The 14819-nt window shown below is 47.8% G+C and overlaps 1 protein-coding gene across 1 annotated transcript; it reads left to right on the top strand.

Annotated features, from left to right (window-relative positions):
• The first annotated feature begins 14058 nt into the window (after positions 1-14058).
• Positions 14059-14583, top strand: LOC119281320 (chitinase 10-like). Its single transcript, XM_037561855.1, has one exon. The coding sequence runs from the start codon at positions 14059-14061 to the stop codon at positions 14581-14583; it is 525 nt and encodes a 174-aa protein (XP_037417752.1).
• Positions 14584-14819: the final 236 nt, after the last annotated feature.

Raw genomic sequence — 14819 nt, 5'->3', positions numbered from 1 at the left:
TGAGGCACCTATGAAGTTCGACCAATCCTCACTGTGGTCTGTTTCTTCTCAGTAATCAAGGTCGAGGAAGGAAGAACCACGTGGCAAAGGACAGTGAGGTGGAACAACAATGGCCATCCAATTTTTTGCAGTTCTACTATAATTGAGGAAGACATGCCCGGGTATGGAGATACGCATCGCTGTTTGCAAAAATATAAAAAAGGGATATAGTGGTGTCACTTTGTTTTGGCAGTGGTACAAGATTAACAACGACATCTCAATTGTCAATAAGAATTAATGAAAGTACACCAACAAACATAAGCATCATTTATCTTGATGGGAACTAAACCAGGATACCCGAGAAAAAAAGCATTTCTTCATTTAATCAGTGATAGTATTAGATTAGCAGCAACAATAGGAGCATATGGACAATGACCGCACAACCACCATGTACTTTTTGTCGAAACAACATGTATGCCTCCACCGATGCATAAATCAGGACAACTTTTCGAGTGGCATTTCCTCTATAATAGTAGGTGATGTTGGACCAGCCGACGAACCCTAGCTACTATACATGGGGAGCTGGGGAGTAGTCGCATAGAAGAAAACCTGCATGCAGCAACCTGGGAGCTGGACCAGTACAAGAAGTTATACCTCAGGTAGGAGGGCGGGCGGGATCTGCCCACATGACGACAGCGAACAAGGGTGCGGAGGACCTCCGTCCGCGCCAGCGCCGGCTTCGAGAGGATGGTGCGCATCGGCTTCCTCCATCACCGATGGCGACAACGTCAACGCTGCACCTCCTCACCTCCCGCAACGGACGGGAGAGATAGAGTGGACACTGTCATCTTGTTTTGATATGGAGAGGGTGAGAGAGCGAGACACGAGAAACCCTATCAAAAAAGAGGCTATATATACAATGGAGTAAGAAAATCTCTCCATAGCAGTGGTTTTAAATAGAATACGCGTGTTCCCGTAAAAAAGAAACGAAAACTAGCAGACAATTTTTGAACGTACCAAGAAACAAATCAAAAACACGCCCCCGCTTCCAGGTCACGAGAGTCGTCGCACACACACACATAGACATAGACATGCATATCCGTGTTTACGTAAAATTCTATCTCCATCTCCATCTCCATCTCCAATCATATTTGTCCAACTCGCACATTATTTACGTTGTTAATTATATATGCAGCAATATTAACGTACAACATCTCTTGTGCGCGGGCGTCCGGACCGCTGCCACGCTTGCTCCTAACCAACCCAAACCCTCTTCATCACCCGCGCGTGCCTCCCGCCCGAAACGGTCAGTGCCGCATTCATGCCCGGCCAGAGCAGACACGACCTCTCACTAGCGCCGGCATTGAAGCGGCGCGCTGGTCGAGAGAGCGTCGCCCGCGCCGCTTCCCAGTGCACGCGACTGATCCGCGTTCAAAGGTCGCAATAGCCGGCCACAACATGCATGTAAAAAGTTCTTGGGAGTCCGTGGTACAGCTAGCTGTCCTTCCCCAACTCGCCAATCTCTTCCAGTAGTGCTAGTACTCCATGCGCGATCCATCGACAAGTAGGTGGGAAAGTTATCGTATACTCGGTTTGCGGTGAGTGGCATGTCGAGTGACCGTGTGGGGTCGAGTCATGGAGGAGGGGGAGACATGAACGCGACAGACGTGATTTAAACGTTGGTCTTGCTCGATGGCGCGATCCATCGAAACGAAACATTGGTTTCTCTCCTTTCCATTTTTCTCCGGAAAAACGGAAACTTTCCACTCCATTTTCATTCCTACTCCAAGGTTGCCCCGTTACAACATTCCATAAAATACAAAGCAAAACTTACATGCATGTTGATGCATCTCAATGATTCACAGATCATAGCTAATATTTACTTCACAACTAAAGACAAAAGTTGTGAGAGCGTGTACAAAAGTAAAACTACTGATGGGGTCACTATGACTTAAACCCTAAACCCTAAACAGGATTTAATTTCCTGGCTAGGTAGAACCTGTCGAAGGAAAGACGGCTGGCACCCTCGGATCATACGATGCTTTTGTGCAGTTCCACTAAAATCAAGCTGAGCACCCCTGATGGCAAAGATATTGAAGAAGTGTGATTAGAATAATAGTACTGACACTAGCTCATGAGACATAAACTCACTACAAATAGAAGCCGGTAGAAGTAGAGAAAGATCGACATGGAGATGGAGCTACGTGGGGAGCTGCGGCAGTGGAGCAAGCCGGCTCCAAAAGGAAGATGTACTACCTCAGACGTCGGGCTGTAGCTAGAAGGGTGGTTGGGACAAACAGTGTATTTATCTCGTTTGAAATTAAGCCATATTAACCGGAAAGGAGGCAGTATGCACTAGCATTACTTTGTTCTGTTGCGTCAACTTGCTGAACGAGGAGAAGCTTGCAGGACGGGAGAAGCTTGCGCGCGGTGGCTCACAGGACAAGGAGAAACTTTTGACTAATGCAAGCTCTCCCTCGCTTAGGCGATGGACGTGCAACAGTTAATTTGGTGTTAGATTTCCAGAAGCATACACTATACTAGTACTATTATTGTTCGACTTCTCGAAGAGGCGAACAACCAAGCGCAAAGTTTACTAGTACTAGTACTACTACTATAGAGGTATGTACTATACTACTTGGAACCGGATGGAGGAGCGTCTGCACTCTTATTATATTTTTAAAATGTGATAAAGCAATCTTCAACACATTTGGTTCTCTTCGAGGGTTCTCGCATGTGATAATGGAAGTTGATTGCATGAAACACTCGCCATAGTTCTCGCTTAATTCTGACTCATATCCTATTACAAATAGAAGCGCTCAGTAATATTTCGTCTTTTTTGTTATTCAGCGTGTAAACAGGTCAGCAAACCTTGCGACGCATCTTTGTGTGAACCATGCTTGCTGCACTTTGAATGTGGCCGAGAGCTGGCTTGATGAAACACCTCGCTTCCTTCTTTTTTTGCAGGGTACCTCGCTTCCTAGTGACCAATCTCTTGGCTGATCGTCCTAAGAATGCTTGTATATGAATAAATCTCTCTCATTTACCCACAAAAAAGATTAAGCAATATTAACCGGAAAGGAGGGAGTATGGACTAGCACTACTTTTTGGTGTGTCCCGTCAACTCGCAGAACGAGGAGAAGCTTGCAGGACAAGGTGAAGCTCGCTTACGCCTTTTGACTAATGCAACCTACCCTCGCCCAGGCGGTGGACATGCATCAGTTCATTTGGTGCCAGATTGCTAGAGGCATACACTATAGTACCCAACATGCGGAGTACCATGTTCGACTTCACGAAGAGGCGAAGAGCCAAGCGCAAGGTTTAGTAGTACGAGTAGTACTACTACTAGAACCGCATGGTGGAGCGTCTGTACTTTTATTTTTTTAATCTTTGATAAAGTACACATTTTATTCAGGAGAAGGGCGGAAAACGACAGCCCAATAGTATAGTACTAAAAAACATCGAACATGTAATGATGATATCGATCAACCATGCTCGAATATATCTTGGTCTCCGTGCGAGCCTGTCTGTGTGTTCTCGCCCCTCGTCTCTCTCAAGGAATGGTGGGTTGGCCATTTTGCCATCAATTGAGATCGATTTGCTCATGCTCCTATCCCACATGTCAGTGATCTGTCAAGAGGAGGTGCGTTCACCGACTGGCCATACGCGTACTTGGTTTGGCACCTTCATACTACTACCCCCCGTCACAGTTTACAGGGCGCGCTTCATTATGATGCATTTCTCTCAATGCATTTCCACCACCAGAGAGACTTTAGACGCGTTTGGTTTAATGCTCAATTAATTAGGGTGTGGTAACCGCAATCAAGTCCACAATTTTCTCTCGATGTACTACGGAGTGGAGTAAGTGCATGCATGTGTGTACCCGGGGTCGAAGCACTGCACACATGTGTGTACGCATTATTTCCTCTAGTAATAGATGTCGTGCTATAACTACTAATGCTATTTTTCAGGCCGATCGCTAGTCGCCTTGGTCCCAGAGATTTTTTTTGAAGCGCACTCTATAAACAATGACAAATGGAGTAGTTTGAGCAGATTCAAAGAAGAGCGTATTGATGGTTGCTTCTTCTGAGCAACTTACAGTGGGAAAGGTGGGGCTTATGATTGACTACTCATTACTCACTATTAATGTGGCGCAACGACCGGGCTGAGTCTCCCATGCGGTTGTGCACTACTCCATCGGTTCTTAAATATACTTCGGGGTATTTTTCTTTCTAGAGATTTCAATGAGTGACTACATACGAAGAAAAATTAGTGAATCTACACTCTAAAATATGCCCATTTGAAATTTGTAAAAAGACAAATATTTAGGAACGGAGGAGTTTATTTTGTGCATAGCACATGGACCCGGATGTTGAAGAGGCTTCTGGCAATGCTATCAAGCTTCCAGCATTTGTTTAGATAATTGACGTACTATACAAATAATTTTCCAGCGACATGAAATAGTACAATGCTTTGAGTTTTCAGCTTTTGTTTCATGTGTCTTGCCATCGATGCTCTTTCGCAAACAATAAAAAACTAACTTCCTTGCTAATACATCTCAATGATTACAGATCAGAGCTAATATTTACATCACAACTGAAGACAAAGTTGTGAGAAGGTGTTAAATTAAAATTGATCCATGCTTTCATTGGCAGCAATGTCCCCCCAGCTCTGTCTAAATCGACAAGGCATGTTGGGGAAAAAAGTAGCTGTCTGGAGCATGCAACATTCCGATCATTTTGTGTAGTTCCACTAAAATAGAGCTGAGCGTCCCTGTTCCAAAGATATTAAGTGTGATTACGATAATAGTGGAGTGCTAATGAAACAATAAACACACAGATAGAAGTCGGTCACCTTTGCAATCTCTCTTAAGACTAACTAGTTGGAGAAGATTAGGCTCGGAATTGGATGAGGAGGATAGAGCAAAATCAATCTCGCTTTGTGCAGTTGCACTGAAATGTAGAGACGTTTCCTGTGTGACATTTTAGTACAACTGCACAAAACACTCTTAAGAAAAAAGTGATTTGTGCAATTCACCAAAAGATCGCAATAGCAACGAGGTGAAATGGATAGCCATGTTTGCAAAAAAAGAGGTAGAAAGGAAACAATTATTGGCCAATAACAATTGATGACACATGCGACGATAAAAAAGAAACATATTCCTTGTCCTAAGGGAAGATAACAACACAGTTGATGTCGGGGATATACCCCGCGATATGACCCAGCCGGAAATATGACCCGACCGGACTTGGCGGTTTACTTGAGACCCGGTTTACAGTTGGCGATTCCCTGGCGACCCGCCTTGACCAGACGGTTTACAAGCAACCTACCTGAACATTATGACTCACTAGTAACCCGGCGACGGGACAGACAGATGACAAGGCCCAAGGCCCAGAAGGCCGGTTTATGTTAATAGTGGGCTGGTTTAAGAGGAAAGGCGTGAGGAATATTTACCTTATAAGGAGTTAAGACCCGAACTTGTATCCGGATTGTAATAGAGAATAAGCTAGTTCTAATCTTACTAGGACTGTACATGTAAGCCGCCCCTTCAACTTATATAAGGAGGGACAGGGCACCCCAAGAGGGACAAGCAAGAAACAATCTTAAGATTAGACACAACTAGGAGATCCGGTTTACGGCAACTCCCTCGTGAGTATAATGAGACCTAGCCACAAACAACATGTAGGGCTATTACCGGATGATGTTTCCCGGGGCCTGAAGCTGTCTAAATCCTTGTCTTGTGTGTTGACCCGCCTGGTGTCTCTCGATTCCGACCAACCCCTTCAAGCTACCTCATAGATGTGTTGGCCTCACGACTAAGTCATCATACTAGGACATTTGCCGTGACAATTCCGCGATAGTTGGCGCCCACCGTGGGGCACGCGCATGGTGGTGTTGAGTTCTTGGAGGGATCTATCTTAGGGATTGAGAAGTTCGCAGTATGTTAGATGAAAAAGAGCCGGCGCAGAAGACGTCCCACGAACAGTCAAAGCGACATATACAAGATTTAAGATCAAGAGAAAATTAGGGTTGCGTCTAGTTTCTAGTGCACACGACCAGATGATCCGTCGAGGCCGGGTTAATTTTGGCTGTCGCTGCAAGTCGAAGTCTCGTATCCGAAAACAACCAATACTAGATACAAGTCGCCGAAGTCCTGCTGAGTCCGACAGGTTTGATGGCTCCGTGCCCGTATCTAAATCCAATTCGGAGGTCTATTTTCCTCCGTGGCGTTTAAATCCAGACGTACTTACCCAATACGAGCGACCCTGATGGTTGTTGCTCCCAAGGATAAATCATGGCAGCAGAGGCAAAGCTAGCAGGGTACGCATCAAATCACTGAGTTATCATTGCCACTACTTTTTTCCGGCCTGAAGACTGAGTCAAATCTGGAAAACCACGAAGGCGCTATAAGGAAAAAAAGGCCATGGCCCGGTCTATTCAAACAGGTTACAACTTGGGGGCTGCTACATCAGCCTCAAGGCTGCTACACAGAGTATATACTACCAGGAAGACTGAAAGATCTCACGTGGTCAAAAAGTCCATCTGGATACTAGATGTGATGGCTAGCACGCAAGTGGTCAAAAGAAAAAAGACAGAGATTATCAAAGTCAGACGATGGAATCTAGCCCGTGGACATCAAACCATGTCAGTCCGAAATTGTCAAATGCACCGCTTTGGCCCTGCTGAGCCGCCTACTTGCTGGGTTGAGCTGGCTTGGTCACGTGGCGGTGGCCCTGCCGGGTCTCGCTGCCGCACACTGAGTCGCCGGACGCCGCCGACCGCCTCTGCTCTGGGTCACTGAATGCCTCGAGCAGCCTCAACTATGCCGCCACCTTGGCTCGCTGACCCGCGCTTGCCGTGAGCCACCACCTCCGCCTTGTTGCACCTGCTTGGTGGGAGGACAGACAGATCAATCCTATGCTATTAAAAGCTAAAAAGAACAGAGGTGCAAACAAAATTTGACAATGAGGATGAGCTCCAACAGGTTGATGCTAACCTGGCACGTGTTGATGGTGTTTACTTCAAAGGAATTTTCTCAACACTTTGAGGAAAAGACAAACGAAGACCCACATGGGTGCTTAGTGCTACATCAGACATGCACCTGTCCGGTTATCTTTTGATCCGAGTATGTCCAGCATTATGCAGTACCAACATCCGCGTTCGCCAAATAAAAACCAGGTGCAATCCTTTCTGTGTATTTTATCAACACATATTAAATTGTTTGAGAACAATTACTCTGGTCTGTGGTATTTTTTCGCAGGACCATTATTTGTTAAAAAGGGTGTCACAAGGGGGGTGCGCCAATATTATTTTTGCATTAGCGCTTGTCCGTGCCGTGCTTCTGGACGGATACATGAGCAAGTCACCGCCCCGGTCTACATCAACTAGCCGGGACTACGCCTGTGATTGACTCGCGCGTCTGCACCGGCTTGCAACGCCACGGACGACTCGCCCATCCGCCCTCGCGGTCGGTTCACGCGTCTGCGCCAGCTTAGAACTGTTAGAGTACGTAATGTGCCTAATGGGCCCATTAGTCTTAGGGTTAATTAGAGATAAGGGTCGCTTGCTTAGAGGTCAAGTAAGTATTGCTTGGGGGTCAAGTAAACCTCTCTATATAAAGAGAGGAGATGTATCAATCTAATCAAGCAAGAATTAAGAAGGAAATCCCTTCCCTCTTGCCCAGCCGTGGGCAAAAAGGCCCCTGGCCAGCCTTCTCGCGCCCTCCTTCTAGCAGCGCCATAACAATTTGGTATCAGCTAGCTTCGGTTCGATCATGTCTTCACCACCGCCAAGCATGTCTCTTCCGCTGCCTGTCACCTTGTCGCCTCCGGCGACCACCACGACCGTCGCCCCGCTCCTGCTCGCGCCAGGATCCTCTGTCGCGCCCGCCCCCGCCGTCCTCACCTGGGAGGAGGTGTCCGGGGTGCTACGGGACCTAACCCAGGTGGTCCAGGAGATCCACCTGTTTTTGGCCGGGTCCTACGGGCCGCACCCGGTTGCGCCGCCCATCGCCACCGCCGCGCCGCCGTGGCTGCTGTGGCAGCCGCTGCACCATGCGGCCTTTGCCGCGCTCGCCAGGCCGCTGCAGCTGCCATCCATCGCCACCACCGCCCAGCCCTGGCTGCAGTGGCAGCCACCACTCCTGGCGGCCTCCGCCGCGCCCGGCACTCCGACGCAGCAGCCGTTGCCGCTGCCCGGCGTGACAGCGCAGTAGCCGTTGCAGCTGCAGCAGCCACCACAGGTCAGCTCCGCCGCCTAGTATGGGATGCCCTATGACGGGAGTGCGACAACCTCGTTCCCATCAGCGCCGCCGCCATCCCAGGGCGTCCACATCCAGCAGATCAAGTCCCTGCCGTCGCCGTCATCGCTTCCGTCTTGGATCGCTACCCGCCACGTGTCGGCGGCGGTGAGGCTGCAGGCTGCTGCGCGCGGCCTCCTAGCGCATCAGCGTGTGCGGGAGATGTGTGGTCTGTACCTGCCGCTCCTCCAAGTTTCCCTTCGCTGCGCAAAGGACCTCGATCTCGTCCGCTGCGTCGGGGATCTTGGGCATGCGGTTTCCCCCACGGGCGGCTGGCATGTTGTTTTCCTCGCGGGCAGCGACCTCAAAGTCTGGGACATCGGCGGTTGGGGGGGCGCACCCCTCCTCGTCATTCTCAATCGCAAGCCCTCCACTCTTTCCTGTGCGGTGCAGACCAACAGCCGTCCGGCGGGGAGAAGGCAGGGTGTCACCGATAGGAGCGCACCGCGTAGCACCACTGCTTTTCGCCGCCGACCACCGTGAGGGCGCCTCTGCTGGTCGCTCTTGCGACCACTTCCAGGTGGCCATACACATGCACTCCTTTGGTCCAGGTGGTGTCCATGGGATCCAGGTGGCTATACACGTGCACGTCCGACGTGCGGATGGTGTCCACTTTTTGTTAAAGGGTCCAAAATAAAGCGTCTCAATCCATTTTAGGTTGAGAATAATAAAACAAGCCGAGATGTAAAAGGCTTGTTTTTAGGTGTTAGGATTGTGTTGTGTCGAGACATGGTTATAAGTTGGTTAGGCTGCAGCTCAAGGACAAGCTGCATGTCTAGGTGGGGTGTAGTGTTAGAGTACGTAATGGGCCTAATGGGCCCATTAGTCTTAGGGTTAATTAGAGATAAGGGTCGCTAAGTCTTGCTTGGGGGTCAAGTAAACCTCTCTATATAAAGAGAGGAGATGTATCAATCTAATCAAGCAAGAATTAAGAAGGAAATCCCTTCCCTCTTGCCCGACCGTGGGCAAAAAGGCCCCCGGCCAGCCTTCTCGCGCCCTCCTTCTAGCAGCGCCATAACAACTGCAGCCGACTCATATGTTTGTGCTGCCTCTGATGCTGCAATCGTTTTACTGTCCACCCTACGGTCCGGCCTACTCAACGTGTCGGGTTAGCTAACGGACACCGATGAGGATCATAAGGTCCAAATACATCAGGTGATATATGTTTAAATAGCACGTATCAACTTTTTCATTTTGAGAACAATTACTCCAGTTTATGATATTATTTATGCAGGACATTTGGTCACTACAAGAGCGGTAGCGACTCGCCCATGTCCATACTGTCTCTAATGTTGCGGTTCTTTTTCCGTCCGCCTCCGCGGGTCGGCATATATCAACACAATGCGCCTCACTTGCCCGTTCACACAGTTTACCGTGCCGCTTCACCATGGTGGTTAACTAATGATCAACTCCGCGGAGGATAAATACTGGCCTAACATATGAGGTGAAATCCATCCAGTATATTTTTATTATATATTTCTTTCTTTAGAAGAGCAATTACTCCGGCTTGCAAAGTTATCTAATGCAGGACCCTAAACCGCCATATTGATGAGAATTTAAAGGCCGTCAAAAAATTGCTGGCTTAAAAAGAAGTATTCCAGTTTAAAATCCGGCTCAAGGGAAAGCTGTCTCCCATAAAGCTTTGAAGCTCTCAGTATCCGGTTTAAGAATTTCCGGTTCAAAAGAATAATCTCTCGCAAGTTCGAGTTCTTAGGAAAAATTAAAGGGACCAAAGAAAGTTTGTTACATAGCACAACTCAAACATAGGCACCCGGCAAGCACAGCTCAGAAATATATCACTTGGGGGCTTTCGGCTTATTGAGCTAAACTATGAATTACCCTTTGATCTGGCTTATACGCCATGTTTACAAAAATTCTTGGGGTCTTGATACCCAAAGTCAAAAGGGGCCAAAGAGAGTCTGTTGCAAGGCACAACTCAAACATAGGTACCCATTGAGCACAACTCAAAATATTATATGGGGGCTCTCTTGTTGCACATCAACAAAGATTTTTAACCCTTGTAATAGGCTATCAAGACAGGCTTGGAAGCCAGGTGTATTCACCTAAAAACCCGGGTTATCCTGCCTTTTTCAAGTAAGCCACTCCATCTAGGTAATCCTGGTATGACCCGCCAAACGTTTGGCAGGTCAATCTCATACAGACCCTGAACTTCTCAAAGTTAAAACGATGTTTGGTTAATGTGAGGTACATCTTAAAAGGCTTTGTAAAATGGTTTAACTCAGTGGCCCGACAGCCCATGAAAAGCCTCGATTTTGGGCCTGGCAGCCCATGAAAAGCCTCGCGTGATTTTATTCGATAATTTTTCTCTTTTTGAGGTTTACAACACTTTATGATAAGCCGATGTTTCTTAACCGGCCTGGTTTTAGCTACAAGTCGCCAGTATTATATATGGATAATCCGGTGTTTATTACAACCTGGTACGGTTTTATCATAAACTGGCAAAATATGGGAGGAGTTATCAATACTCAAGATTGGGTTATCACCCTTACTGCACAGGTATCCTAAACCGGTAGTACGATTCAATATCACAGGAACCGGTTTTCCAAACCGGGTTATATTATTCAAATCTTTAATAGCCAACATGGCTGGATTTTTATGGTTATTAATAACCAGTATTATGGTTGAGGTTTTCCAAGTTGGTTTAGCGCAATGGCTATTATTTTATCAATGGATATGATTTATTTTACAATGGAAGGAATAGTCCCGAGTCACTGCAGGCTTCCGACCCGGCGCTTGGGGGCTACATTATTCAAGTTGAGATTACATCAAATATGCAAGTCTCATGTCGATGCAAGCATGCACCATGACACTTGGGGGCTAATGCAAAGTCATTTCTTGCTCATCTTATTGAAGACCCGACTCATCAGATCATAATGAGCCAGCCCTTGGGGGCTACCAATTGGTCCTATCAAAAATTCAAGGTACACAAGCTTTAATCCATTACATTGAAAGGTTCACTACTCAGTTCGTAGAGTACAAAGCTCTTTAACCTCGTGGACGTGGGTTCAAGCCCCATGGTGGAGATTACATCGTACGATGTTATTATCCATGAATTATATACAAAGTCCCAACTCAGTATTATCTTACTGAGCCGGCCCTTGGGGGCTACACATTGCTGTTCAAATTTACATGATCATATTTATAAAGTCCCTGCTCATTATTGCATAATGACCCAGCCCTTGGGGGCTATACTGGTTGAAGTTTTTGAGTATCAGGCAATTACAAGTCCCAGGTTGCTGCAAGCATGACAACCCGACACTTGGGAGCTACATAATATGGAGTATTCAGTTTTTACTAGTGACTGGGATGAACAACATGGATTTCTTCAAAAGTGGCAGTATTTATATTGAAGCAAGTCTTAAGCCATCACTTTGTTCTGCTCAAGACTTGGGGGCTACAGGTATTATATTATTATCGAAGAGATATTTTCAAATTCTCTGTTTTGAGCAAACCAAATTAACCCGGCATCACCAATCATTATGACCCTGTGTCTGCAACCCGACGTCATCAATAATCATGAACCAACATTGGCAACAATCATGAACCGGTGTTGGCAACAATCATGAACCGGCGTTGGCAACAATCATGACCCGGAATTATCAGTTTTTATAACCCGACAATGGTGGTAATTGTAAACCGGCAAGTTCTACACCTTCAAGCCGGCTGGATATCAGTTGAATATTTCAAGACCAATATTTTTGTCAAGTCAGAGCTTTGAAGGTCGACTCAAATGGGTTCTTGATTTACAATATTTCTTATGCAAGCAAGTTGACTATGAAGCTGGTCTGTTGACCTGGATTTTCTAGAAGAAGGAAAGGACAAGGACTTAAGGATGTTCAGGTGCCGGTTTACAAGAATTCTTAACCCGGAGCACAACCTGTCAAATTTGTTCTTGTGTTTATTTTGCAGCATAAGTTTACCATGGATAAATCCAAGCTAAACTGGGGGCTAATGTCGGGGATATACCCCGCTATATGACCCGGCCAGAAATATGACCCGGCCGGACTAGGTGGTTTACTTGAGACTTGGTTTACACTTGGAGATTCACTGGCGACCTGCCTTGACCAGACAGTTTACAAGCAACCTACCTGAACATTATGACTCGCTAGTAACCCGATGACGGGACAGACAGATGACAAGGCCCGAGGCCCAGAAGGCCGGTTTATGTTAATAGTGGGCCGGTTTAAGAGGAAAGGCGTGAGGAATATTTACCTTGCAAGGACTTAAGATCCGGACTTGTATCCGGATTGTAATAGAGAATAAGCTAGTTCTAATCTTACTAGGACTCTACATGTAAGACGCCCCTTCAACTTATATAAGGAGGGGCAGGGCACCCCAAGAGGGACAAGCAAGAAACAATTTTAAGATTAGACACAACTAGGAGAGCCGGTTTACGGAGACTCCCTCATGAGCATAATGAGACCTAGCCACAAATAGCATGTAGGGCTATTACCAGATGATGTTTCCCGGGGCCCGAAGCTATCTAAATTCTTGTCTTGTGTGTTGACCCGCCTGGCGTCTCTCGATTCCGACCAACCCCTTCAAGCTACCGCGTAGATGCGTTGGCCTCACGACTAAGTCCTCACACTAGGACATTTGCCGTGACAATTCCACAACAGTTGAGTTTGTCTAAAACGGTGTGAGGACGAGATTGCAATATGGAAAGTACGCCGGACGAGCCATGTTTTGGGCAAAGAAATATGGAAGATCCACATGCAAGATTTTCCACATGCAGCGACGTGGAAAGACAGGCAGTGGAGCAAGGCCGGAGGGGATACCTGGGGGTCGTCGGGATGTAACTAGGTGAGCGGCAGCGGGCGGGATCTGCCCATACTACGGTAGGGAGCAAGTGGCGTAGGCCCTACCGCGCCGGAGCTTGGTCAGAGAGAACAGCGGGTACCGCAGATCAGGACATGCTGCCTCGGCGCCATCGAACGGAGAAACAATGCACATCCTCCCTTTTCTCCGGCGGACGGGATGCGGCCGGATCAGTGACCAATGGTGAGAGAGAGAGAGGCCACCGCCGCCTTGTGTGAGATACTCTGAAGAGAGACAAACCCAGGCAGGCATGCTCCATTGTATATAGTGGTGCGGACTACCTTTTTCTCCATAAAAATCATTTTATATTCTGTGTACGTGCCATTGAGCGATATAACTTTATTTAAAAATAACACGCCAATGCATCAAGTCGAACTTTGTTTCGTGCAAGCGTGGTACACTACCTCCATAGGTAAACAACCGCTACACGCGTTCAAATTAGCACGTGGGCTGCCATTTCATATAGAAATGAGCTCCACCGTGTACCCGCGCGGGTGTGGTTGGGCATGAAGCGTGAGTACGTGCACCTATTCACTTCGTGTATGTACACCATCTATCTGGGGTTGTGTGAGAGAGATACAAACGTAGAGAGATATAGTGTGTGGGTTCATGAGTGTTTTTTGGGGGGGGGGGGGTTAATAAAAAAAATGTAAGCAAGCAAGCAAAACAAAAGAAGGGTGCGTGAGACGCGGAGTGCTTTTCGGCGGTTTCGCAGCTCGCTTGGATTTGATTCGACGCGTACGCACGTGCACTACAACATACAAGCAGAAAAGAAAAAGAGCGAGCGGAGGTGGAGACGCGATTGATCGATCACACCACGCACGGAACAATTGTTGTCACCAGATCAGATCAAGTCAAACCCCATCACCGCATGCAAAAGAACCTTTGTGAGTAGCCGCCACATCGGTCAATGCTCTAAGCTTCTAGAGCTAGCCACGACGATGGTGCACTTGTTTCTTCCTCCCGTCCTGCTGGCCTTCTCCCTAGCCGCTGCTACACTCATGCTGAACGTCGGCGTTGTGGAAGCGTGTTCGTGGCAGTGGCCCAGGTGGCGCCACGTCTTCCGCGGCCGCTTCGGCCGCCGCCACCACATCTCGTCGATCGTGACGGAGGAGATGTTCTCGAGCATGTTCCTGCACAAGGACAACACCGCCTACCCAGCCAAGGGGTTCTACAACTACTCCTCCTTCGTCAGCACAGTGGAGTGGTTCCCGGAGTTCGGCAGCGGCGCCCACCACGTCGACGCGGACACGCGCAAGCGCGAGGTCGCCGCCTTCCTGGCGCAGATCTCCCATGAGACCACCGGCGGGTTGCCCACGGCGCCCGACGGGCCCTACTCGTGGGGCCTCTGCATCAAGGAAGAGATCAATGCATCCATCACCTACTGCGACGCCGACAACAAGGAGTGGCCCTGCGTCCCCGACAAATCCTACTATGGCCGCGGACCCATGCAACTCTCCTGGTGAGCATTCCACAAGAAATCTCATTATTCCCGGTGGGTCAATAAAAAATGTAACATATGCAATGTGTGTGAAATAGAGTCCTGGATATATCATATATATAGAGGGGGCGATCTACGAGAAGAGAGTGGAGGTATCATCGGCTTGAGGTATCCATAAAATCAAAGAGAGGGATGATGTGTGTGTGTGCGCAGGCGCGATCGATAAAGACTGTCATCGAATATGTGTGTGCCCACATCAAA

Source organism: Triticum dicoccoides, chromosome 3B (genome assembly GCF_002162155.2).
Source record: "Triticum dicoccoides isolate Atlit2015 ecotype Zavitan chromosome 3B, WEW_v2.0, whole genome shotgun sequence".
In the NCBI taxonomy this organism is placed as follows: Eukaryota; Viridiplantae; Streptophyta; class Magnoliopsida; order Poales; family Poaceae; genus Triticum; species Triticum dicoccoides.
This window is presented reverse-complemented; position numbering and strand designations above follow the sequence as displayed.